The sequence below is a fragment of the Geotrypetes seraphini genome, chromosome 3 (assembly GCF_902459505.1).
Source record: "Geotrypetes seraphini chromosome 3, aGeoSer1.1, whole genome shotgun sequence".
Taxonomy (NCBI): domain Eukaryota; kingdom Metazoa; phylum Chordata; class Amphibia; order Gymnophiona; family Dermophiidae; genus Geotrypetes; species Geotrypetes seraphini.
Genome location: NC_047086.1, coordinates 85,074,342 through 85,101,681, shown reverse-complemented (window position 1 = coordinate 85,101,681; position 27,340 = coordinate 85,074,342). Strand labels below are relative to the sequence as shown.

Below are 27,340 nucleotides of genomic sequence, written 5' to 3'. Positions count from 1 at the left end.
TAAACAATAGGTGCTGCTCTATTAGGCCAGCTTTCCACTCACCCAATTTGGTGGTACCTATGTTAGACACCTAACAATGCCTAAGTCAGCCATGCCTATTCTCCACCCACAACCATGCTTACTGTTTAAGATAGGCATCATTAGGCTCCCTTAGGTGTGGGAGGGTGCCTCCACTTAGGCATCCTAAGAGTTTGGTGCCAAATTCTTAAATTGTCTGTTTAATTTTTTTTTTTTAATTAACTGAAAACCATCATGGTCAATTACCATACTGATTAAGCCAACTAAAAAATAAAAGTTAGGCTCGGATCCTGAAGTTAGATGTCATTTATAAAATCTGGCCCTCATTGCCTAGCAAATATGTGCTGGTAAGGGCTCCCACTCTAAGGGTCATATGCTAATTGGGAAATTAGCACATTGCCATTAATACAAATATATTCACCGGGACTTATCAATACATAAAATAACTTCAATAAATATCAATACCACCATAAATAGAACAAGCTATTACCACAAAGTTAAACTATTTAATTATAAATATAATTATATAAAAATATTAATATAATATAATATAATATATAATTATATTATATTTTCATTATTATCAAACAATACAGTGCATCATCTTAATAACCCCAAATGAACCCCTAAACGAACGAGGCAGGAGGGTTGCCCAATCCCTCCTGCCTAAAGGCCTCCTACCTGCCCCCGATGATTGCTGGCAGGAGGGTGCCCAATCCCTCCTGCTGGTAGGCCCCCACCCCGACGATCGCAGCAGGAGTGTGCTCAACCCCTCCTGCCCGATGACCACCCACCCTTTCCTGAAGATCGCCGGCAGGAGGGTGCCCAAACCCTCCTGCCGGACCCCCCCTCAACGAACCCCTTCATATTCTTTATTCAGTAATGACTTACATATTCATCCAGTATGAGGTAAGAATCCCGCATCTGTAGAAGATCAGAAAGAATAATGCATAAGTATTAAAGAACCTAAGTACAAGCTATTCAGTTTTATTTGATGTTTAAGTTTCTCTGTCAACTCAAGATATGGGTCTATTTGTTAAGCACACAACAAATATTAAACCACTCCAGTAAACATTTGTGACCCGAAAAAGGAATAGAATCCAAAACACTTCAGAGCCCTGATGAAATGAGTTTCTCATGAAACGCTGGCCAACATCGGAAGACTTCCCGCTTTCATTTTGACCTGCATAAAGACCGAGTGAAGGAAGTAGAGAGACCTAAAACAAGCGGCATCCGATCAAAGATAAAGATAAGAAACTTTTAGCTTGCTTTATATATATATATATATATATATATATATATACTGTTGAATGTGCCAGTGCTTTAAAATTTAAAAGAAAAGATACCTACGAGTAAATTCAAAAAGAGAGAAGATTAAAAGTGAAAAGATAAATAGAAGAAAAAAAAGAAGAGAGCGGTAGTATGGCCAATGATAGAAGTTTGAGGGGGAGGGGAGCTACTGAGGCTCCTTGGCCCCCACCCATAGCTTCGGTGCAATGTTCAGCCCGTGGCTTCTGAGGCTTTTCCTCTATTCTAAAGATTAGCCTGGAAGAAGTGGGTAGATACTTAAAGGCAGAAAAACTGTGAAACATAAGAATTTGAATGCATTAGTCTCTTTAGTCTCTGAGAACTGCTTGTCTAAATATTTAATCCCCTTACTCCTGTTCTATCTTTTTATTGCAATGCTTGATCAATATGTAATAAGCAACAGATTATCCACGATCTAATTATCGATAATGATATGGGTCTGCCATTCATTATGGAAACATGGATACCTGAAGTAGATACTCTTACCCAGCAAGAACTGCTTCCCTCGGGATTTAAAGGGCTCTTTACTTCAAGCGGGGAAGCGGGGAGGTAGCTTAGCTATTATTTTTTGTTCTTTTTTTAGATGTTAATCTAATAGAGAAAGAGAATAGTTCTACTTTAGAATATATGATTTTATCTATAAAGGATGAATTGCAATCTCATACTTTAGGGGCTCCTTTTACAAAGGTGTGCTAGTGTTTTTAGCGTACGCACCAGATTAACGTGCGCTAGCTGAAAAACTACCACCTTCTCAAGAGGAGGCAGTAACTGCTAGCGTGCGCGGAATTTTAGCGAGCGCTATTCCATGCGTTAAGGCCCTAACGCACCTTTGTAAAAGGAGCCCTAGGTGTAGTATTATTTTATCGGCCTCCTGGAGCTTGTAATAAGTCTGCAGTTCTTCTTTTAGATACTATATTAAAAGCTTCACTGAAATTTCCTAGATTATTATTAGTAGGCGATCTTAATCTTCAACTCGAGGTAGATAATAATAATGATGTGATTAATTTTAAATCTTTTTAAAATTCTTTAAATTTTTCACCAGTTACCACTCATATTCATATGCTTTAGATATTATTTGTTATACAGACTCTGACTATTTAGGATCATCAATTTTGGAAATTGAATGGTTTAAGCAGCCATGAACAGATCACTTCTTGGGATGTTTTAGAACTCCTATCTTTATGTCTAAGATTCGTAATGAGCCATTAAAAGAAACAATTACAATAAGAAGTAAGATTAACCCTGATAGCTTTTGGCTACTAGTGCTGCCCGATTCAGGACAAAAAAATTTGATTTGATTCGATTTGATTTAGCCTATTTGATTGATTTTTCGATTTGATTCGATTTTCCTGCCCAATTGGGTGGTTTTTTTCCAAACATCCTGGTGGGTTTATTTTATAGCCTCTTCACCCCTTTTGCCCTCTCCTACCCACACTGGTCCTGTGGTGTAAACAAAATAAACAAACAAAAAATAATTTTCCTCTCTCTGTTAAATCCTAGCTCACGTTCGCGGTCCAACACCAGCTCTGGAAGAATACACATTTCAAATCTAACATATTGTAATCACAAAACAGAAAATAAAATTATTTTTCCTACCTTTTCTTGTCTGGTTATTTTTCAAATCATGTTGGTCCCATGTTGGTCTGGTTGTCTTTTGATCAGGCTCTCCTTTCTTCTTTCTCTGTGCTAACCATCCATCTTCCATCTCTGTGCTCCCCTTCTGTTTCCCTTTCCTCCCCCAGAGGTCTGGCATCTTTCTTTTTTTTTATCTCCATCCCCCCGCAGCTGCAGCGATGGACCCCACCATCCCCAGATCCACCATCTCTCCTTTTCTCAACTACCCTTTCATCAAGCATCTCTCTTCTGTGTCCCGGTCCCTATTCTCCTCTCCAATACTGTCCCCGTTCCTATGCTCCCTCCATGTCCAGCATCTTATCTTTTCCCCATATCCAGCTTCTTCTTTCTCTCTTCCTTACCTCTTGTATCCCCTTCCCCAGGTACAGGCTTTCTCCTACTATCTCTCCTGCCATCCTGCACCCCACCTACTTTAGAGCAGTATTTGTCCCTCTTGTACCCTTCCCCTTGTGGTCTTGCATTTCTTCTCCCTCTCTCCTTCAGTCCAGCACCTCTCCTTTGCTTTCCTCCCCCTCTTTTTTGTTTGGTCTCTCTCTTCCCCTCACCCTGGCATCTCTCTTCCCCTCTCTTACTCCTTCCTACTCCTTCCTCTGCACAGGCCTGCCTCCCCACCACGAAGGAACTCTTCCTCCTCTTCCCTCTGCACAAGCCTGCCCCCTGCCGTGAAGGCACTCTTCGGCCTGCTCCCTGCCATGAAGATCTGCCACCCCCCCACAAAGGTCTGCCCCCCTGCCATGAGGCACTCTTTTCTCCTGCTCCCCGCCGCGAAGACTTGCCCCTCCCCCCCCCGCAATGGCCTGCCTTCCTGCCGTGAAGGCATTCTTCGGCCTGCTCCCCGCTGCAAACGCCTGCTTCTCCCGCAAGCCTGTATCCTCCCCCAGCTTCCCCGCTCTTACTTTTAGGTTAACACGGCAGCTTGCAGGCTCGTTGGTGTTATAGCCATCCCTGCAGCTGCCCGTCGTCCTCAGCGGCACATTCTCTCTGCCGCATACCTGTCCCTGACGTCAGAGCAGAGGCAGGACATAGCAGAGAGAACGTGCCGCTGAGGACGACGGGCAGCTGCAGGGATCTCTATAACACCAATGAGCCTGCAAGCTGCCTTAAGGAGGTAAGAGCGGGGAAGCTGGGGGAGGCCTTTCTGACTGACTCTTCCCCCTCAAGCAGGAGCGGCAGTGGATGGCCAGTGATCTCTCCCTTCTAATGGTGTGACCAAAATAAGACAGTCATAACGTCATCATTTGGGCTTCGAGTGACATAGCCGGTTGGATCTCTTCCAGAATCGATTTGTTAGTTCTTCTGGCAGTCCACGGCATGCCTCAAATCCTTCTCCAGCACCAAAACTCAAATGAGTCAATCTTCTTTCTGTCTTGTTTCTGTAGTGTCCAGTTTTCACATCTGTAACTGACCACTGAGAAAATGAGTGTGTGGAAAAGTCTGTTCTTCATTTGGAGTGTAACCTCCTTGCCTTTGAATACTTTAATGAGAGCCTTCATTGAAGAGCAACCAAGTGTTATTCTTTGGAGTATTTCCTCCCTGCTAGTCACTTCTTTGTTTACAAAAGAGCCCAGGAGATTGAAATCCTTTACAATTTCTCTTCTATTGCCTTCAAGCTCAAAATCTTCATCATTTTCTGTATTCATGATCTTTGTCTTGTTTAGGTCTTCTAATCCCATGTTATGACTTTCAGCTTTGACTTTCTCACTAGACACAGCAGCCCCGATTCTATAAAGGGCGCCTAAGTCATGCCTAAAGTTAGACGTGCTTTAGGCGTCCAATATAAGTAGTTAATGAGCCAATTAAGGGTCTTAGCAAGTGATAATTGGTACTTAGGTGTCCAAAGGATGTAGCCACCACTTTGTAGATATAGCCACAATTTCATGGATGCCCATGTTTAAAACTCATCTTATTTATCTACCCTTATGTTCCTCCCCCCCACCGTGAGCTCTGATCAGCTGGTAAATCCCTCCTATCTGTGCCATTCTCCTCCTCTGCCAACTCCAGACTCCGGTCCTTCTATCTTGCTGTGCCGTATGCTTGGAAAAAAACTGCCCAAATTCCTATGGTGGGCTCTGTCCCTGGCAGTCTTCAAGTCCAAGTTAAAAACCCACCTCTTTGAGATTGATTTCAACTCTTAACTCCTCTCACCTTGGGTACTACATCCCCAACCCTATATGTCATGTCTGTCTGTCCATATTAGATTGTAAGCTCTTCTGAACAGGGACTGTCTATTAAATGTCATAAGTACAGCTCTGCGTATGCCTTTCAGCGCTATAGAAGTGATAAATAGGAGTAGTAAATTCAATTAAAATTAAGGATGTTTAAATGAATGACATAGGAAGAAAAAGATGAACAATAATGAAGGTTGCAGCCCAAGATAGTACTATCAGAATACTTTCAGCACTACTGTCCAAAGGGGACTAATTTATAGATGACAATAGGTAACCTGAGAGAGTTACATTTTCATATTTTCTTAAACATTTGACTGCATGATAAGAAAAAGAAAGACAGAGTAATGCAGTTATATTTGAAGAAATGGCAGAAATACAAATATGCAGACAGTTTATATAAGTATTAGGGCTCCTTTTACGAAGGTGCGCTAGGGCTTTAACGCTCGTGCTGCATTGCATTGAGCTGGCATTTGTTCTAGAAGCATAGCATGCAGTAATTTCCTGCGTGCACTAAAAACGCTAGCGCACCTTCGTAAAAGGAGCCCTTGGTGTTGATGTTCTTATTTATACAGTACCTTCTGATTAGACTCAGGTACCAAACATGAAATCCTTTTGTGGCGTTCAAGGAACAGGTTGAACTCTTCATCACTAATAATAAACCTTTCGGCTTGTCTCAGAGCTTCTTCTCCTGAATTCTCACCTTTGATGATTAGGCACTGGAATACCTAAAAAAATATGAGTGAACAATTTCAAGTGGGATAGCAAAATAGATTCTAACTTGCACCCCTCGCACATGCAGCAATGAAACTATTTAATTTGTTCTTCTGCTTAAAGCACATAATATATTTAAGAACATAACAATTGCCGCTTCTGGGTCAGACCAGTGGTCCATCGTGCCTAGCAGTCCACTCCTGCGGCGGCCCTTAGGTCAAAGACCAGTGCCCTAACTGAGACTAGCCTTACCTGTGTACATTCTGGTTCAGCAGTAACTTATCCAACTTTGTCTTGAATCCGTGGAGGGTGTTTTCCCCTATAACAACCTACAGAAGAGTGTTCCAACTTTCTACCACTCTCTGGGTGAAGAAGAACTTCCTTACGTTTGTTCGGAATCTAGCCCCTTTTAACTTTAGAGAGAGCCCTCTCGTTCTCTCTAGAGAGAGTGAACAACCTGTTTTTATTTACTAAGTCTATTCCTTTCATTATCTTGAATGTTTCGATCATGTCCCCTTTCAGTCTCCTCTTTTCAAGAGAGAAGAGGCCCAGTTTCTCTAATCTCTCACTGTACGTCAACTCCTCCAGCTCCTTAACCATTTTAGTCACTCTTCTCTGGACCCTTTCGGGTAGTACTGTGTCCTTCTTCATGTATGGCGACCAGTGCTGGATGTAGTATTCCAGGTGGGGGCGTACCATGACCTGGTACAGCGGCATGGTAACCTTCTCCGATCTGTTTCTACCATTCAAACTTGAATGCTTAACTTGAACTGAAAATACTTATAAAAGCCTGCTGAATATTTATTCCACTGTATCCTTCAAGACAATGCATGGAAAGTCATTATACAGTGGTGCCTCGCATAACGGACACCTCGCACAGCGAACGCTGCGCACAACGAACTTTATGTCTTGATTCGTACAACGAACTTCGTTTCACACAACGAAGTCGCCCGAGCTGCATCCTTAACTGCCCTCTCTCCGCCTGGCTCCCTCTTGCCCCCCCCGACTCCCCGACACGATCGGGGCAAGAGGGAGCTCAAGCCCTCTTGCCCCCCCGACTCCCCGACACGATCGGGGCAAGAGGGAGCCCAAGCCCTCTTGCCCCCCCGACTCCCCGACACGATCGGGGCAAGAGGGAGCCCAAGCCCTCTTGCCCCCCCGACTCCCCGACACGATCGGGGCAAGAGGGAGCTCAAGCCCTCTTGCCCCCCCGACTCCCCGACACGATCGGGGCAAGAGGGAGCCCAAGCCCTCTTGCCCCGCCGATTCCCCAACTCCCCGACAATATCGGGCTAGGAGGGAGCCCAAGTCCTCCTGGCCACGGCGACCCCCTAACCCCACCCTGCACTACATTACGGGCAGGAGGGATCCCAGGCCCTCCTGCCCTCGACGCAAACCCCCCCTCCCCCCAACGACCGCCCCCCCCAAGAACCTCCGACCGCCCCCCAGCCGACCCGCGACCCCCCTGGCCGACCCCCACGACACCCCCAACCCCCTTCCCCGTACCTTTCTGTAGTTGGCCGGACAGACGGGAGCCAAACCCGCCTGTCCGGCAGGCAGCCAACGACGGAATGAGGCCGGATTGGCCCATCCGTCCCAAAGCTCCGCCTACTGGTGGGGCCTAAGGCGCCTGGGCCAATCAGAATAGGCCCGGGAGCCTTAGGTCCCTCCTGGGGGCGGGGCCTGAGGCACATGGGCCCAACCCGACCATGTGCCTCAGGCCCTGCCCCCAGGAGGGACCTAAGGCTCCCGGGCCTATTCTGATTGGCCCAGGCGCCTTAGGCCCCACCAGTAGGCGGAGCTTTGGGACGGATGGGCCAATCCGGCCTCATTCCGTCGTTGGCTGCCTGCCGGACAGGCGGGTTTGGCTCCCGTCTGTCCGGCCAACTACAGAAAGGTACGGGGAAGGGGGTTGGGGGTGTCGTGGGGGTCGGCCAGGGGGGTCGCGGGTCGGCTGGGGGGGCGGTCGGAGGTTCTTGGGGGGGACGGTCGTTGGGGGGAGGGGGGGTTTGCGTCGAGGGCAGGAGGGCCTGGGATCCCTCCTGCCCGTAATGTAGTGCAGGGTGGGGTTAGGGGGTCGCCGTGGCCAGGAGGACTTGGGCTCCCTCCTGGCCCGATATTGTCGGGGAGTTGGGGAATCGGCGGGGCAAGAGGGCTTGGGCTCCCTCTTGCCCCGATCGTGTCGGGGAGTCGGGGGGGCAAGAGGGCTTGGGCTCCCTCTTGCCCCGATCGTGTCGGGGAGTCGGGGGGCAAGAGGGCTTGGGCTCCCTCTTGCCCCGATCGTGTCGGGGAGTCGGGGGGGCAAGAGGGCTTGGGCTCCCTCTTGCCCCGATCGTGTCGGGGAGTCGGGGGGCAAGAGGGCTTGGGCTCCCTCTTGCCCCGATCGTGTCGGGGAGTCGGGGGGGCAAGAGGGCTTGAGCTCCCTCTTGCCCCGATCGTGTCGGGGTGCCAGGGACCACACGGAGTCACCCACCGTACCACCCGATTCGGGTAAGCGCAGGTATCGGTGGGTGGCTTATTTGCGGGGGGGGTGCCTTATTTTACATTTTTTTCTAAAAAGGGGGGGCTGTCTTATTTGATGGCCCTGCCTTATCATCGGGGAAACACGGTAGAAAAAAAAAAAAATGAACAGTTAAGTCCCAGTTTTTGCCGCTGAGACTCTGCCCTCTCTCACTGTAAAATTAGACTCTACTTAGTCTGTCTTTAAATTTAAAAAATGTGTGTTGTTTTAAAAAACAATTATGTTTTTAGATGTATCTAAATAAAAATAATAACCAAAAATTTATCTTTTTTTATGTCATCTTAGCATATTTTATGCTGCAGAACGAATTATTTTTTTTTACATGTATTCTTATGGGAAAACGCGTTTCACATAACGAACGTTTCGCATAACAAACTTGCTCCTGGAACCAATTAAGTTCGTTGTGTGAGGCACCACTGTATAATTTTCAGAAAACAAAAGTGAATCAAACTGATTTTTTACCTACCTTCCAACGGACAGGATTGATTGCCTTTATCTGCTCATTCATATTTTCACCAACATTAAACCTGTTAATTACAGAATTTAATTTGAATGCTACACCATAATCTCTGCACCACTTCCTCAGTCTTTGTAGACTTTCAATGTGACTCTTCTTTCCTTGCCCTCGACCAATTAGAACATTGACATTCTCGTCGAAGCTGTCACAGGAAACAGCAAGAATATCCAGATGCTTCCCTATAAGAGAAAAGCACATAAAATTCTGTTTACCTTAGCTTCCATATTCACACATTTAAATAACCATTACCATCTCGGAATAGATAGGTGGTAATTCCATTAATTTCATGAATTTTTTCTTAACACATCTATTTTCATGAACTTTAAAATTTGATCTTTTTCAGTTTTGCTTGGAGTGCAGCTGAACCAGCTTTTTAACACTGGTTCTTTAATGAAATTTGATCCGAGTGAGCAGGTCACAAGTTGGTGATGACGTGGCTGGATCTCAGTGCATTATTTTAAAAGACGCTGGGGCGCCATTTTATGCCTTACCCCGCAGACTCTAAGCGTTGCTAACACTTAAGGCATGGCAAGTTTGTGAATGTTAGCAAAAAAGATAGTTAACAAATAAAGATTTTTGTTTTCTCAAGTCTGTGTGCTTTCCTCAACAGAGCCCTGAAGAAATGATCAGCAGATCATGAAACGTTGGCCATCGTCAGCTTTTATTGATTCAGTGAGGAAGCTGTAGCCACGTTAAGGCAAAGATAAGTGCTGCTTGTTTTTGTTTTTGAACTATCTTACATAGTATAACTAAGGGGTTGTTTCGCCAATGCTGGAGGGGAGTTAAAGAGCAATTTAAGCTCCCCTTCATAGCTCCAGAGCAACGTTTGCCCTGCAGCTTCTGAGGCGTTTTTCCCCTGTTTAGCTATACAGTACTCCCCCAATATTCACGGGGGTTCCATTCCAGGAACCCCCGTGAATCTTGAAAAACCACGAATACAGTTCTTAGCAGGGGAGACAGGAGAGGGCAGCCAGAGAGGCAGGAGAGAGCAGCCGGAGCACCGGTGAGTGAAGGAAATCACTCGCGGTATGCTTCGACTGCCTCTTCCTGCACTAAAGTCAGGCCTCACCAATCAGGAGCTGCATGTCCGGCTGCCCTCTCCTGCCTCTCCGGCTGCCCTCTCCTGCCCGGTCATTCACGGTAGGAAAATACCGCGAATGACTGGGACCGCGAATTGCTGACTGCGAATGACCGGGGGAGCACTGTACTTCTTTGGAATTGAAGTCCAGTATTGATAAGGAGTTAAGCCATTGAGCATTTCTGCTACCAGCATAGGTTTTAACTGGAGACACATAATTTGATTTATTTGATATTAACTTCACCATTTGGAACATTTGTGAAGGATTTCATAATAAACTTTGACATCAAGAACCTTGTATCCAGTTTTGCTTTCTTTTGATCTAACTTTGGGTGCCATTTACTGAATCCAGCCCTTACTGCATAATTGGCATATAGGGCTTGATATTCAAAAGGGTTCAACCCCGTTTTCCTAAAGTTAGGTGCAAATTATATGTAGAAATTATAGTAGTACTTATTTATTTATTTATTAAAAAATTTATATACCACATACAGTATTCTATAACATACTGTATATGCATATAAACAAGGGCGTGTTCACAGGGGGAGGAGCATGGGTGGGGCCAACATCTGTATGTTCAACTTTCAGAATATAGATATTCTTTGAAGCTTGTTGGGAACTCTTCATGCATACTATCAGCCATAGTAAAATGTACTGGACATGAGACACTAGGGGGCTCATAATTGAAAGAGAAAAACATCCCAAAACCGGCCTAAGTCGGCACTTGAATGATCATAAATGAAAGACGTCCAAGTGCCGATAATTAAAAGGGGTTTTGGACATGTTTACAAACGACTTAGGCCTTCCCAGTGCCGCTGAACGACCAGAGCTAAACAGGGAGTTTCAGAAGGAGTGTCAAGGGCGGGATTTGGGCGGGACATGGGCCGTGCTAGACTTAGTCGTACTGAATGTATAACCAAAAGTTTTACAACACAGCCTAGATGGAATTTGGACGTTGTGACTTAGGCCATTTAAAACATGGTCTGTCACAAAAACCTATATAAAGTGACCAGCTAAGCACTGCAAACACATAGTACAGACCCCCACACACTACCCCAGTGATCACTGACCCCCCCCATAAAAATCGTAATCACAACTTTAAATATCTGCCTCCAGAACATCAGCATCTGGCAGCCTGTCATAGGAAAGCCTAGTAGAGCTGCACAGAGGCGGCTTAAGTCATCTTGGGGGTGGGTTAGGGACCCATGGAGAGGAGGACCCAGGCCCATAAGCCACTGTAATCACTGCATTCATGGTGAAATATGTGCACTCCCCAAAATAACCAAACACCCTTTTGTACTGCCATATAAGTGGTTCCTGCAGCCATAAGGGCTATTGGGGTTGTAGACAGGTGGGTATAGTACAGGGGTGACCACACTTTTTGGGTTTGTGAGCTACTTTTAAAATGACCAAGTCAAAATGATCTACCAACAATAAAATTTTTTTAAAAAACACTGAAAAGCAGAGAAAATGTTAATTATCATTCATATTCCGGGGTTTTTTTCAAAGAGGTCAAGGCAGATGACTCTATGCAATGTCACCTCAGTAACAACCATACAAAAATAGACAAATATGCCCCCTCCCTTTTTACTAAACCGTGATAGCAGTTTTTAGCTCAGGGAGCTGCGCTGAATGCCCTGCCCTGCTCTCGCCACTCACAGGCTCCCTGCACTAAAAACTGCAATTGCGGTTTAGTAAAAGGGAGCCATAGTGCAAAATATAGACAGCAGATATAAATTCTCAAAACGGACACATTTTGATCACTAAATTGACAATAAAATAATTTTTCCTACCTTTTTTTGTCTGGTGATTTCATGAGTCTCTGGTTGCACTTTCTTCTTCTGACTGTGCTTCCAATATTTCTTCCCTTCTTTCAGCCTCCTGTATACTTCCTCTCCTCCAGACTTCATTCTCTCCCCAAACTTTTTCTTTCTTTCTCTCTCCCCCTTCTTTCTTTCTGTCTCCCTTTCTTTATTTCTCTCTCTCCATGCCCCCTTTCTTTCTGTTTCCCTTCTTTCTTTGTCTCCCTGCCCCCCTTCTTTCTGTCTCCCTGCCTGCCCCCTTTCTTTCTTTCTCCCTACCCTTCATCAAGCCACTAGGTTTGCCGCCGCCATCGGGGAACAGGCCAAGCCTCCGCTGCCCCAAGCTCTCCCTGCAGAAGCATCATGCTGACCAGCATTCCACTCCCTGACGTCAATTCTGACTGGCTGGCCTAGAACTTCCTCTCCGACATCAGAATTGACGCTGAGGAGAGGAATGCTGGTCGGTTCGATGCTTATGCAGGGAGAGCTTGGGGCGGCGGAGGGGGACGTCAAGGAGAGGAAGGCTGATCGGCCCGGTAGATTGGGACGGCAACACGAGTCTATCACGGATCCTGGGATGGGCCCCGTGATCGACTCGCGTTGCCTTCCTAATCTACCGGTCGATTGCAATCGACGTATTGGGCACCCCTGGTATAGTACGTTTTGGGGGGCTCACCATGACCTATAAGAGCTGTAGAGAGATGTTTATGGGGCACCCTTTTTGTGAAGTTCACAGCAGTGCCCTGTAAGGTACCCCACTATTCAGGTGCCATATCTGGGTATCCAGTCCATCACTTTGCTGACCCCTTCCACATCCAACAGGGCTTATTCTTGGCGTTTTTGACTTGGACAAATATTTGGATGAAAATGTGGTATAAAGATGGACAATTTAGCAGCTTGGATGATCAGACAGCTGGTCGTATAGTTAGACAATTTTTGAAAAAAAATATATTCTGGGCGTATTTTTCAAAAATGTGTCCTAAGCTGTGTCTGACTTTGGATGACTTGCGACTTAGGTAAAAACAGACTTAGACGTTTCTTTCGATTATGCCCCTCTAGTTGTATGGCCTTATAGTCAACATCATTTTATGTATATCATTTGTGATATAAGCAACTAGTTGATTTCATGTTATAGTTAACTGCTGTATATTTGTATATTTTTATTGATTATTTGTATATTTTGATTATTTATCATAAATTAATAAAATATTTTGGGGAAAAAAAGAATATAGTCATTTAGGCATGCATCTGTTGAATTTGGCATGCAAATTTATACCAGACAGAGACTTAGAATAAGTGGGTGTGCCTAACTGTAGATGTGCATTATATAAGAACACTTTGCAAACAGTTGCAAGGCAGCACACTCATGTCTTAAGGGGGTGGATGATGACATGATTGAACCCGTACTTGCCACAAGGTGGCACCAAATACAACTCTCTGAGATGTGCCACCTAGGCGAAGTTAAACAATGTGAGAAAACCAAGGAGTAAAATGTAAAAACATTACAATAAATGGTGTCTTATGCTCATCATGACTCTCTCTAGCTGGGGCCCCCTTTTATCAAGTCTCAATAGGATTTTTTTTTTTTTTTTAAATCACCAGCTGCTGCGGCGAAAGCTCCGACGCTCATAGGAATTCTATAAGCATCGGCGCTTTTACCGCGGTGGCTGGTGATAAAAAAAATCCTAACGCGGCTTGATAAAAGGGGACCTATATTAGATGCCAGTCTCACCATATAGTTGGAACCACTTTTCAGTGATTCTGCTCCCATTGCTCACAATGCTGACGCTTGGCAGCGCTAGCTCCTCTTTGCAGAACTGAACTAATTTTCCAACAAATTCTCCCCTCATATGCAGAAAGGGTTCTCCTCCAGAAAAATTGATTTTTTCCATGCCTGCAGGAAAGTAAAGCACTGTTAAGCTTATGAAGTGATAAACCTCGAAGACTATAGTTGAAACCCCCCCCCCCCCATTTCCTTTGCCCACCATACCTTTGCCCACCATACCTATGCCCACCATACCTTTGCCCACCTTTATGGACAAATGTGCTGTTAAACTCAGGAGGGTCACTGTTCAAGGGATCTAACTAGCTAGCAAACAAACTGGCACTTAAGGGCAAATTCTATAAGAAGCGCCCCAAAAGTTAGGCACCGATATAGGCACTGTTCAGCGCAATTCAAGTAAAATGGGGTGCTGTTTAGTGAATCACGCTGAGCGGCACCTATTTTGGAGGCGCCCATTAAATAGGCCAGATCTAGGCACAACTAAAAGTTAGGCGCCCATGCGAGCCCTTAAGCACGCTTAAGAGCAGTGATTCTGTAAGAAGGTGCCTAACACGTATCCACGCCCACACCTAACATAGCGCCTATTTTTTTGAAAGCCACCTAAATTTATAGAGGCGCCTTGTTACAGAATCGCACTTTCTTGCTAGGTGCCTATGTTTCAATCAGTGCCGATTAAAAAGCCTAATTGAGCTTGTTATTCAATTTAAATAGGCACCTATCTAGTTGGGCACCTGTGAAACAGGCGTCTAACTTTAGGCGCTGGTTACAGAACTTGGGCCTTAACCTTTTTTGTACATTCAGGGCTCCTTTTACTAAGGTGTGTTAGGGCCTTAACGCGCGGAATTGCGCGCACTAGACCTTAACGCCAACATTGAGCTGGCATTATTCTAGAAGCGTACTGCGCGGTTTAACGCATGGTAATTTTGTGCATGTATTAAAACCCTAGCGCACCTTAGTAAAAGGAGCCCTCAGTGTCACTGTGGCCTGGATTCTATAAAGGTGTCTAAATCGGCGCCTAGAAAAATGGCACAAGCCACATGTCAATTATGCTTAGGCCGCCCAACACAATATGGGGTAATTTACAACAAAAGGTATCACCAAGGAAAATGTGATACTATGGGATCCTTTTATCAAGGCGCGCTACGGGGGTTAGTGCGTCGGACATTTCATCACGCGCTAACCCCCGCAGCAGCCTAAAACCTAACGCCTCGTCAATGGAGGCGTTAGGTACTAGCGCGGCAGGTGGTTTAATGCGCGGTATTCCGCGCGTTAAACCGCTACCACGCCTTTGTAAAAGGACCCCTATGTATGTTCAACAATTGCATTCCCTGGTGTTCAACATATTGCATTTAAGGTAATGATTTTTAGTGATGCTCAGAAAAAAAGTTATGAGCACCATTGAAAATCGTTACTTTGTATGTGATATGTTGAAGAACAAACAAAAACGAGGAAACCCGAATTTCCATAGGAGAAGAAAAACAAGTCCAAACACACAAAACTGTGGAAACACAATGTTCTCGGACCTTTGGATATAATTTATTCAAAAAATTTTGTTAAAAGCAGTAATGATGATGCAGACTAAATCCACATATATCTTAAAAGGACCCGACACGGGCCGTGTTTCGGCTAAACACGCCTTCCTCGGAGATCCAAGATATACTAAAACTGACTTTGGCAATTGTGGAAAAAAGCCTTGGACTCCAAAGACAATTTGTATTTGCAAAAGGTAAAACCAAATAGAATGCTGGCCACAAGTCTGCAGTAGAGAGTTGCGCGGGGACAGAAATCCCACCCGTCCCCGCCAAAATCCCACCCGTCCCCATCCGTCCCCGTGAGGAATCCCTCCGTCCCCACCCGTCCCCGTGAGGAATCACCTCCGTCCCCACCCGTCCCCGCGAGGAATCCCCTCCGTCCCCACCCGTCCCCGCGAGGAATCCCCTCCGTCCCCACCCATCCCCGCGAGGAATCCCCTCCGTCACCATCCTTCCCTATAAACTTCAGAAATAGTTATTTTATTTAATTATGCTACTGAATTAAAGGCTCTGGTAGAGACCCATTTACAAATAAGCAAAGAGACTTTATTAATTTGGAAATATTAATTGGGAAGAATACATACTTTGTAAATGGGTTTTTACCAGAACCTCTAATGTAAATATAAAATATAAATACTCAGCTGATGAGAACCCACAAACTGTCAGCTGAGGACTTCCTTTGCAGTTGGCCTGGGGTCCCTTTTGCCAAGCTTGGCAGGCAGCAGTAGCGTCCCTGAGTCACAGATGCTGGCACCTCAGTGGCTCATGGATGCTGCCAGCGACTGCTGCGCTTGGTGGAGGGGAGTTCTGACCATCTCTAGAGGAGGTCCACTGCTGGCGGTGCTTGGGGATCCCCACCAGTCACAGCAAGGGCCAACAAGTACTTCAACACTGTAGAAATAAAACCAGAAATGCATTTCCTTTTCTTTTGAACACAAAACAAAGATATCTGCCATATACATTTCCCAAGGCAGATGACTCTATGCAATGTCACCTCAGTAACAAAATACAAAAATAGACAAATACACCCCCTCCCTTTTTACTAAACCACAATAGTAGGTTTTAGCACAGGGAGTTACGCTGAATGCCTCGCGCTGCTCTCAATGCTCATAGGCTCCCTGCACTAAAAAACGATATTGCGGTTTAGTAAAAGGGAGCCATAGTGCAAAATATAGACAGCAGATATAAATTCTCAAAACAGACACATTTGATCACTAAATTGAAAATAAAATCATTTTTCCTATCTTTGCTGTTTGGTGATTTCATGAGTCTCTGGTTGCACTTTCTTCTTCTGACTGTGCATCCAATCTTTCTTCCTTTCTTTCAGCCTCCTGTATGTTTCATTCTCTCCCCCAACTTTTCTTTCTGTCTCCCTGTTCCCCCTTCTTTCTGTCTCTCTGTCTGCCCCCTTTCTTTTTTTCTCCGTGCCCTCCCCCAAGCCACTCGGTTTGCTGCCACCGCCATCGGGGAATAGTCCCCAAGCCACCGCTGTCCCAAGCTTTCCCTGCAGAAGCGTCGCGCTGACCAGCATTCCGCTCCCTGACGTCAATTCTGACGTAGGAGAGGAAGTTCCGGGCCAACAAGGCATTTCTCCTCATTTCATCCAGCCTGAGCCCCATCTCTCCTTGATCCAGCATTTCCCTTCTGTGTCTGTCAGAATTACCATTCCACCTATTTTCCAGCATCACCCTTCTTTGTGTCCATCTTACCTATATCCCTATCTCACCACTTTTTCAGAATCTTCATTTGTCTCTGTCCTTGTCTTTACCCCATATTCACCATTTGCCCTTTCAATGTCTTTATCTCCCCCCCACACACACACACACTTTTTCAGCATTACTTCTATGTCTCTATTTCACCTCCTCTTCATGTCCCCTCTGTATCTCTATCCTTATTCAGTAGGTCCTGCTTACCCTTTCTCTTCTTTGTGTCACTATCTCCATTTTCAGCTTTCCCCCCCTTTTCCTTTGTTACTGCACCCTGTAGCCAGAATCTTTCCACCCTCCCTCCACTCCGGCCCAGCATGAAATATTTCCTTTTGTTTCCCTCCCCTCTCTCTTTCTCTCTCTCTTCTCCTCCCTCACCCACGAGTCCTGCATCTGGCCCTCTCCCTTCTACCTGCACCTGGCAACACCCCCCTGCTCCGCGGCTCTCTTCAGCAACTCATCAGCAGCGGTGATCAAGACAAGCTGCCGACATCGAGGCCTTCCCTCTACGAGTCTCGCCTTTGTGGAAAAAGGAAGTTGAAACAAGCGGGACTCGCAGAGAGTAGGCCCTGACGTCAGAAGCTTGTGTCGATCACTGCTGCTGAGTTGCCGAAGAGAGCCGCGGAGCAGGGGATGTGGCCGGAAGCAGGTAGAAGGGAGAGGGAGATAGGAAGGCTGTAGAAGCTCCGGAGCATGACACCGACCCCGGCCAGGATGATTTCTTTTTCAGGCTGCCGCTGCCGCTGCCACCCCCCACCCGAAATGACAAAAACAGCCTAATGCCCGCGTCGGGAAATAGCCATGCTGAGCAGTGAGCTCAGCATGTACACAGATGAAAGCCGGACCAATCAGCAAGCAAGACTTTCATCTGTGTACGTGCTGAGCTCCCTGCTCAGCATGGCTATTTCCCGCCGCGACGCCAGACTTGTAAGCTGCATGCCTGCATCGCCAGAATTTAGGTAGGCTGTTTTCATCCCCGTGGGAGTCCCATGGGCCAGGGGGCGTCCCCGTGGGAGTCCCGTGGGTCAGGGGGGCATCCCCGTGGGAGTCCCGTGGGCCAAGGGGGGAACCCGCGGGACCCGCGGGATCCCCGTTCCCGTGCAGACCTCTAGTCTGCAGTGCTGTGAACAGCAGTGATTGCAATTGTTGAAAATACATAATCATGCTTAGGCGCCATTTACAGAATTGTGCTGGAAATGTAGGCCGGTATTTTAAAGGCCTATATTTCAGGTAGCTTAGGGCTCCTTTTACAAAGGTGTGCTAGCGTTTTTAGTGCACGCACTGGATTAGCGCGTGCTAGCCGAAAAACTACCGCCTGCCCAAGAGGAGGCGGTAGCGGCTAGCACGCGTGACATTTTAGCGTGCGCTATTCCGCGCGTTAAGGCCCTAACGCACCTTAGTGTTTGGAGAATCGTGCTTAACAGCACTTAAGCCACACACCATCCATAAAAACACCCAATTAGGCGTTAGGCACTTGCGATCGGCACTTACCTTTTATAAAATTGGGTGGGTGCCTATCGCACAATTAATTTTTTTTTTTTTCAATTATTGAAGCTATTAAGGGGATTTTGTCAATTGAACCCCCCTTTTACTAAACCGCAATAGAGGTTTCTACTACAGCCTGGAGTGCTAAATGCTCTGATGCTGCTCCAACACTCATAGAATACCATACCTACATATAGAAAGAATGTGCATAAATTATAGCATTTTATAATTCATGCATATGCTTGCTTGCACCACCCCACTATCCCACATGCACATCCATAGTGAAAGTAAGCGCCATATATATGACACATGCAAGTTTAATTTGACGGCAGCTACAGCAGTTGGGCAGTGTAGCCCATGCTGGACAGACTTCTATGGCCTATGTCCTCGTATGAAGCAAGACATATCATAAGAATTGCCGCTGCTGGGTCAGACCAGTGGTCCATCATGCCTAGCAGTCCGCTCACGCGGCAGCCCTCTGGTCAAAGACCAGCGCCCTGAGACTAGCATTGAGCTGGCGTTAGTTCTAGCCACAAAGCGTGCAGTGTGGTGCGCGGTAATTTCCTGCATGCGCTAAAAACGCTAGCGCACCTTAGTGAAAGGAGCCCTAAGGCGCGCTAAATCTAAGGTGGCCATAGAATATAATGGGTGCCTTGGCATTTAGCGCGCATTAACCTTAGTAAAAGGAGCCCTTAGTGTGCCGAAGCTAAAAAAAAGTTTGAGAGATACTGGTGTTAAGCCAACAAATATTTATCTCTAACTCGGTTTCATTTTCAGTGGGAAGAAAAGACTCCAGGGCTGAGTCCCTTATAAAACATCAAATACGGTTAGTGGTGAAAGTAGTGAAGGACAGCTCCTTTGAGCATCTTGCCATTTCAGCTAAGTGCTGTAGTTTTTCCCTTATGATTGCTGCCATACTTATATATTTTGATGGGTTTTTTTTCATTGGAATGTTAATGAGAAAAAGTGTGGAGGTTTTTCTGACTGGTGACAGCTAACAGCTTGGCAGCGGTCCACGTATTTGATGTTTACTAAGGGGCTCGGCCCTGAAGTCTTTTCTTCTCACTAAAAATTAAACTGAGCGAGGGATAAATATCTTTTTGGATCACACTCATTTTTGTTGTTGCGCATGCACATGATGTCGCACAGTTTTATAAAAGGATTTTTTTTTTTTTTTTGCATATAAAACAGGCTGTTAGTGGCAAAATTTGTGTATTAATTTCCTGTCCCTAACATACGTACTCAGAACCATCAGGAGCACTGGACTGGCCCCAATACAGTCTTTTTCAATATTATTTTAATGTTCTCTTCTTGCCACAAATATACATAAAGGAGATTACAATTATATATATGAGAGAACGGCTCTCTTTTACTGAGGTGCGCTAAGCATTTAGCACGCGCTAAATCAATGCATGCGCTAACCGCTAACGCGTCCTTAGGATAACATGCAGGCGTTAGCATTTACCGCGCGCTGAAAAGCATAACGCACCTTAGTAAAAGAGGGGATAAATCAATATGTTAGAACACGCTGTTAAAATAGCTGTCTTAAAAGACTGGAAACAGGAAAATACAATAGCACGCTATTTTGAAAACTATAGAGCTGTCATTATGAAGTATGAAAATCACTAGAAGCCAATTGACTGTGCACCTGAAGAAGGATAAGCAACTTGAAACATCTGATGAGGAATGATCTCAGCAAGTCAGTACAGGAAAAAGAAATTATTCCATTAGACCTGGAGAACTTATTTATTTATTTAATTTGTTTTCTATCCCATTTATTTTATTTTATTTATTTATTTTATTATTTAGATTCAGCATGTCCTACAGTTCTATGCAGATTACAAATTATTCAGGAACTCAAGTATTTTTTCCTATCTGTCCTGGCGGGCTCACAATCTGTCTAATGTACTTGGAGCACTGAGGGATTAAGTGACTTGCCCAGGGTTACAAGGAGCAGTGTGGGATTTAGACCTACAAAGAGCTCAGAATGGGTTACAGGTTAACATGCATAGTATACACTTCTCCCTCCCTATTCGCAGTGGATATGTTCCATCAATAGGCACGAATATGAAAAAGACACAAATAACTTTTGTATATGTTATTTGCAGTTTTTGCAAAGTAACATAGTTTTTTTCTATTGTTGTGTTGGGGGACAATCAATATGGAACTCACGTGTGTCTGGGTGGCAAGGGGCATTGTCCAATACCAACAGAACATTAAATTCAATTCCTTTATTGGCCAGGTATTTTCTTACTTCTGGCACAAAACAATGATTAAACCATTCTAGGAGCAGTGCTCTGGTTGTCCAAGCCTTCTTGTTGCTCATCCAGTAAACAGGCAGCTGGAACTTATCTATTCCCTTCAAGGCTCGGGGGTTTGCGGCTTTATAAATCAGGGTTGGCTTTATCATATGGCCTACTGCATTTGCACAAAGGAGCATGGTTAATCTATCCCTTGCAGCCTTGAAACCCGGTGCTCGCTTATCCTCTTTGCTAATGAAAGTCCTCTGAGGCATTTTCTTCCAAAAGAGAGCAGTTTCATCGGCATTGAATGCCTGCTCAGGTTCATATCCCTTCTCTTCAATAATTGCCTTAAAGGTAGAAGGGAACTTTCTAGCTGCCTCTTGGTTGGCGGATGCTGCTTATCCTGTCACTCTCACATTTCGCAGGCCTTACCTGTGACGGAATTTATCAAACCACCCTTTACTGGCCAGAAAGTCGGTGGATTGCGAACTTTCACCTTCTCCCTTCTTCAAGTTTTCATATAAAGACTTAGGGCTCCTTTTACAAAGCCGCGCTAGCGGTTTTATTGCACGCACCGGATTACGCGCGCTAGCCAGAAATCTACCACCTGCTCAAAAGGAGGTGTTAGCGGCTAGCGCATGCAGCAATTTATCACGCACTATTTCATGCGTTAAAGCCTAGCGCGGCTTTGTAAAAGGAGCTCTTAGCCTTTGCTCTTATCATCACAGAATCTACCGGGATTCTCTTTTTGTAGCAATCCTGCACCCACAGAAATGTTGCAGCTTCTGTATGAGAGATTGGCATCTCGCACAACATGTAATGCCTTCGCAGCTGTTGGTGCCGCTGCCGCAACAGCTTCACGGATTTGGGTTTTTTAAAAAAAAATTATTTAATGGTTGACTCATTTATGCCATAATGTCAAGCAACAGTAAAGGATGGCTTTAGTCTCTGAAGCATATCCAGTAATTCTACCTTTTCTTGTAAGGTTTTCACTTTTTTTTTTCACTTTTGGGAGCACTATTGGTACCACTTGAACTCTTGCGCTTTGTAGCCATGGTCGGAGACCTGATCTGATCTTGAAGGAGAAGCAAGCAGCAATTTCAGGGCAGGCAAGCAATTAGCGATTTCTGGGCAGCCAACCAGCAATTTCAGGGCAGCCAACCAGCGATTTCAGGGCAGCCAACTAGTGATTTTATGCATGCTGGGAAGAAGCCTTTCTCTCTAGGGATGCTGGGAAGCAGCGTTTTTCTCAGCGCACATTGGGAAACATAGAAGCAGTGAATTTGTGTGAGAAAGCATGGCAGCAGCGATATTCAAAGTTACAGTAATGGTAAGTGATAAATTTTTTTATCTGTACTGTCAAGAGAAGTAAAAGGAAAAAAAAAATGTAGTGATGACATTTTGGGGGGGAGGGGCCGAGTCAGTGGCCAAAAAAATCGTGAATAAGCGAAACCGCAGGTATGGAAACCGTGAATACGGAGGGAGAAGTGTACAGTTAACAGGTTACAATTTGCCATAGTTTTTTTTAATCCTAATTCGACACATACTAGCTCTGCATTTTCAATTTACCTCCAATTCGGAAGTTCCCCTTGGAATCTATCCAGCTATATCTCCTCTGTTATTAAAAAAAAAAAAAAAAGTGTATCTTTACTGGAAAATGTCCAGTCAAATCTTTTGTAAATCCGCCTTGAACTGCAAGGTATAGGCGGAATAATGTAATGTAATGTAATACTTGGTGCCCCTATAAATCTGATGAGCTTTGCAGGTGGCATAGAATGTGACTGCTAGGATCATTTGGGAGATTTTTCGTTTTGACCATATAACACCAACTCTGAAGCGATTACACTGGCTACCTATCTAGCAGAGGATCATTTTTAAAACATTATTGGTGTTTAAATATCTCTCTGACTGTTATAATTGCTGCTGATTTAAAGTTATATCAACCACCCTGGTCAGCTAACCAGGCCAAGCTTGATGTTCCTTCAACTCACGGGATTGGAGCAGTACTGATCATCCACCTTTTTTTATTGCTGGCCCTAACCTTTGGAATATCTTGTTCTAATTAAGGACATTGCAAGATCTAGAACAATTTAAGAAGGGTTTAAAGACCCTATTGTTCCAGCAGGCATACAGAACTACATAATTACTGTCTTTGCAGAAGCTGGGTTTTTTATTATTATTTATTATTGCTGTCATTAGAATGTTAGTTTTAATTATTAACATAGAAGATGACGGCAGATAAGGGCCATAGCCCATCATGTCTACCCACTCTACTGACCCACCCTCAAGTCTATTATCTTAGGGATCCTACTCCTGGTGACAGGTTCCCTTGGCTTAACCCTCTAAGGGATCCCACATGGGCATTTGATAGGTAGACTATAAGGACCCATTTTACAAAGCCACAGTATAGTCTCAGTGTATTTACCATGGCAGCATTGCTACCATGGCTTTGTAAAAGGGGCCCTAAATGTTTTAAATAAAATAAATTAAGTCTTGCATTAGCAGGGTCATTAATACAAAAGTCATCATTTATTACTGATTAGTGTGTACTATCCATTAGAAAACAATCCTCATGATGTAGTAACAGTAGTAAGGCTTAATGCCCTCAGTTTCTTGCAAACTTTGCGAGCTGCGGCACACTAAACTGGCAGCCGCGGCTTATCACGTCAACATCTGCGCCCAATTCGCCCACCAAAATGAAAAATTAAGCCGATCCCAGCTTTCCCAATTCTGAGTAACCATTTGCATGGCAATCCCGGTCATAATAATGAAAAGTCGGCTTTTATATCGGTACAGTGGGGGTTTAGTATGCAATAATATTCCACAGATTACTACATCATAGGTTATAGAATCGATCATTCCAGTACGTTATTAATGTCTCCATATTGATTATACCGTATATACTCGAATATAAACCAGGATTTTTGGGCCAAAAAATTGGCCCAAAAATGGGGGTCCTGGTTTATATTTGGGTCTGCCCCCTCCCAGAATTTTTTAAGGCTGCCGCCACTGTCAGGCTCTGCCCCTCTCCTCCTCCATGCCCTATCTTCATACCTCTGCCGATCTGGTGGAGGTACAGTGGGTCCTCTGCTGATCGCTGGTGGAGGTGCAGCGGGCAAGAACAAGCTTTCCAAACTCCTGCCCCACTGTTAACCAGCTACGCGATCCAATTTCGCCATCTGAGCTGCATGAGCAGCAAGAATTTGCGAAAGCCAGTAAGGAAGCCACTCAGTGCCGAGCAGGTATACTGAGAACATAAGAGCATAAGATTTGCCCCTGCTGGGTCAGACCCAGCAGTCTGCTCATGTGGCAGCCCTCTGGTCAAAGATCAGCACCCTGAGACTAGCCCTACCAGCAAACGCTCTTGTTCACCAGGAACTTGTCTAACTTTGTCTTCAATCCCTGGAGGGTGTTTTCCCCTATGACAGACTCCTGAAGATGCAAACAAACAAACAAAAAAATCAAAGAACCCCCCCCAAAAAAAAAAAAAAGTGAAAGGTTGATACAGTATAAACATAGAATAAATTCAACTCCTTGAATAACAGTCACATAACGACCAATTCTCAGTATCTAGAAAGGCATGGAATGTGTGTCTAAGTACTTTGAAAATGAACCCCCAAACCACATTTTTTTTTTGGGATGGATGTGAAATAGCTCACCCGCTTCCTTCAGCAATGAAAGCCCTCTTTTGGCTTCTTCAAGAGGTAAGACAAAGGACGTTTTAGCAGTGTGGAAACAGAAGCCACACTTGTAGTTGCACTGTCTTGTAAAGTGATAGTTCACGCTAGTGGGGATGACAGCTGCCTCTCGTTCTGGGTTTGCATTGGCTGTCCTCCTCCGAGCCCAGGTGCTTCTCGCTCCCACCACTGTATTCTTTTTACCCCAGATGTTGTGCCAGCACCAAAAGGGCAGCAGCTTCAGGATGAACAAGAAGAAGTTTAGCTTCTTGCTCAGAAGCTTAAGTGGCTCCCAGAAAAATGCTGCACGCTGCATTTTTTTTTTTTTTATATTCAAGCGATGCCAGCCAAGGCTCTTCTGCTGCTCCAGAGTGCTCTCCGTGGAGATTCTGTTGAGGAAAGTTTTATCTCCTTCCTTAAATAGAGAGGTGGAGGGTGTGTGTGTGTGTGTGTGTGCGCAAAGATTCCACCTATGCCCATTCTCAGAGAATGGGCAACAAGTTTCGCATTCTGTTTGCAGGAAGTGAAACTTAAACAGCAGCTACATCATTAGTTATCCAAGAGGCATGTTAGAAACTGAAAGGATTGTTTATTTTCAACACTTGTATTCAGCAATCCATTTCTCTCTCCTCCCAAGTTCCCTGCCAAATTCCCTGGAGAGTCTAAAGGATTTCCCTCTTCTTGCTGCCAAGTCTCAGGTTTCGGGTTTTCTGTCCTTCATCTCTCCCCATGATTTCTCACTGACTTAAGAGCCGATGGTGGTGACCCCTGACTAACACCCATGAAATTACAGTACTTTAAAACACGTGGGCCCTTTTTTACAAAGACACGCTAAGCATTTTACTGCGGATTTAGCATGCGCTAAATCAACACGTGCGCTAACCGCTAACACGTCCATAAGATAACATACATGTGTTAGCGTTTAGCGGGTGTTAATATTTAGCGCGCGCTAAAAATCTTAGTGCACCTTTGTAAAAGAGGGGGTTAGATACTGCCCATATTTCTACAGATCAGAGTGGTTAACAATAAGATAAACCAGTTTGGATGGGTGTTACCATATGTCCGAGTTTCCCCAAGCATGTCCTCTTTTCAGCAGTCCGTTGGGGCATCCGGGCAGCTTTTACTAGGGGCAGCTTTTTATCTGGGTTCATTGTGGGGGGGGGGAGGGGCAGCGGGCATCAGCGTCATAGCAAATCAGTCAAGACTCAAGCGCACAGAAGATGCACAGCCCACACCAGGTCACACTGGTCACCTGATCTCAGTGGCATAGTAAGGGGGGCGGTCCACCCCCTGGGCACTATATTGGTGGGGGTGCCGACACCTCTCCACCTCTCTGCCCCCCGCCTCTTCCCACTCCTCCCCTCACCACATGCATGCCCCCCTTCCCCCGTACCTTCAGCATGCTCCTCGCAACTGCATTGTCTCTCCCGCTAATGTCACTTCCGGGTACCACGCATAGGAGGGAGAGCCGACAGAGTCAGGAGAAGCATGTTGATGTTCTTGCTGCTCGCGGCAGTGAACCACTAGAGGTATGAGGGAAAGGAAGGGGGCGTTCACGAGGCAGGAAGGATTGGGGAAGGAACGGGGGGGGGGGCAGAGTTGAGGGCAGGGGAGGGGTGCCACCTTCACTATGCCACTGCCTGATCTACTGGCACGTGCTGTGTGGCAAAACTGGTTGGATGACGGGCCCTCCTCCAACAAGTATGACCTCATGCACGGTGCATTGCCAGCAGCTGCCAAGGAGAGGAAAGGCCAGCGGGACCCACCAGGAGGAGAGGTCATAGAGAAGGCAAGAAAAACAGATGAGGCCAGTCAGCTGGGACTGGGAGGAAGAAGAGAGAAGTCCTCCACATTCCACCTGACAGACCCCCAGTTCCTAGCCATGATTGTAGCGGCCAGCAGTGTTTGGAGAGGAGGGGGCTTCATAGTGTTGCTGCCACTCTCCAAGGTACAACAAAAGAGAGTATTTCGCTGAAATAATCATATGGACAGGCTATCTACCTGCCTCCTAATACTTCCATATATTTCTCAGCTCTTAATTCTATTTCTGGGGAGATCAGAGAAAGAATTCCACACTCAAGTGTAGCTAGAAAGTCAGCGCTTTGAGAAGCGTTTCTGCATCCGCCAAAATAATGGGACGTCAGAAAGGCTTCCCAAATACAGGTGACTAGCCATTTTATTGACATCATTAATTCATTCATTATTAAACATATGTAGGTGGTATAGCTTCCAATCACAATCCATTTACAAATTGAAGTCACATGGTTTCTGAATTTTACTTCGCTAGTAATTTCCTTAACTCATCACATGCTCTTCGTCACCTCTGTCAGTAGTAGAAGGAAGTGGACAACATGCTGAGGTCACATTGACTCTTCAGACGTGTTCTCTTCTATTGCAAATATGTTTTTATAAACAGATGTGTAAATCATCTAAACAACTACTGGAAGAAAAATATGTTTAAATAAAAAAATGTGTTAGAGGCATTCTTCCTCCCCTAATCCCACTATCCTGGAATTCTTTGAGACCTGACACTACCAGATCCGCCCATATACTCAAACTATCTTTCCCCTCGTTAAAAAGTGTCATATATGCAGGTAAATTAGGGACATCCCTTTTCTTCAAATTCACAGAGCTTTGGAATAACCTCCCTGCCCCTCAGCGGAACCTAGGCTCATTCCAATTATTCCGAAAGCATCTGAAAACCTGGCTTTTCTCCAAAACGTAAAGCTATCTAATTTCTTATTATGTCCTTTCCTCATTTATTGAATTACCTGTAAACCAGTGGTCTCAAACCCTTTGCGGGGCCACATTTTGGATTTGTAGGTACTTGGAGGGCCGCAGAAAAAAATAGTTACCGTAATGTCTTATTAAAGAAATGACAATTTTGCATGAGGTTAAACTCTTTATAGTTTATAAAACTTTCCTTTAACAGTTTTACCTTATGCAAAATTGTCATTTCTTTAATAAGACATTAACTATTTTTTCTGCGGCCCTCCAAGTACTCTACTTTTTTCTGCAGCACTCACATTTAAAGTTTAATATCTTTTCTTTCTCAAAACTGGCACATTTCTATTACTAAATTGAAAATAAAATAATTTTCCTACCTTTGTTCATGGTAATTTCATCAGTCTCTGGTTGCACTTTATTCTTCTGACT

The 27,340-nt window shown here is 45.0% G+C and overlaps 1 protein-coding gene across 1 annotated transcript in view; it reads right to left on the bottom strand.

Annotated features, from left to right (window-relative positions):
• Positions 1 to 24,500, bottom strand: part of RSAD2 (radical S-adenosyl methionine domain containing 2) — a 32,927-nt gene extending 8,427 nt beyond the window's left edge. The window contains exons 1-5 of the mRNA XM_033937551.1: positions 24,167 to 24,500; positions 13,491 to 13,652; positions 8,828 to 9,057; positions 5,705 to 5,854; positions 910 to 942 (exon numbers count right to left, since the gene is read on the bottom strand). Of these exons, the coding sequence (XP_033793442.1) occupies positions 910 to 942; positions 5,705 to 5,854; positions 8,828 to 9,057; positions 13,491 to 13,652; positions 24,167 to 24,500 (909 nt within the window). The remainder of the gene's footprint in view (positions 1 to 909; positions 943 to 5,704; positions 5,855 to 8,827; positions 9,058 to 13,490; positions 13,653 to 24,166) is intronic.
• Between the last annotated feature and the right edge of the window lie 2,840 nt (positions 24,501 to 27,340).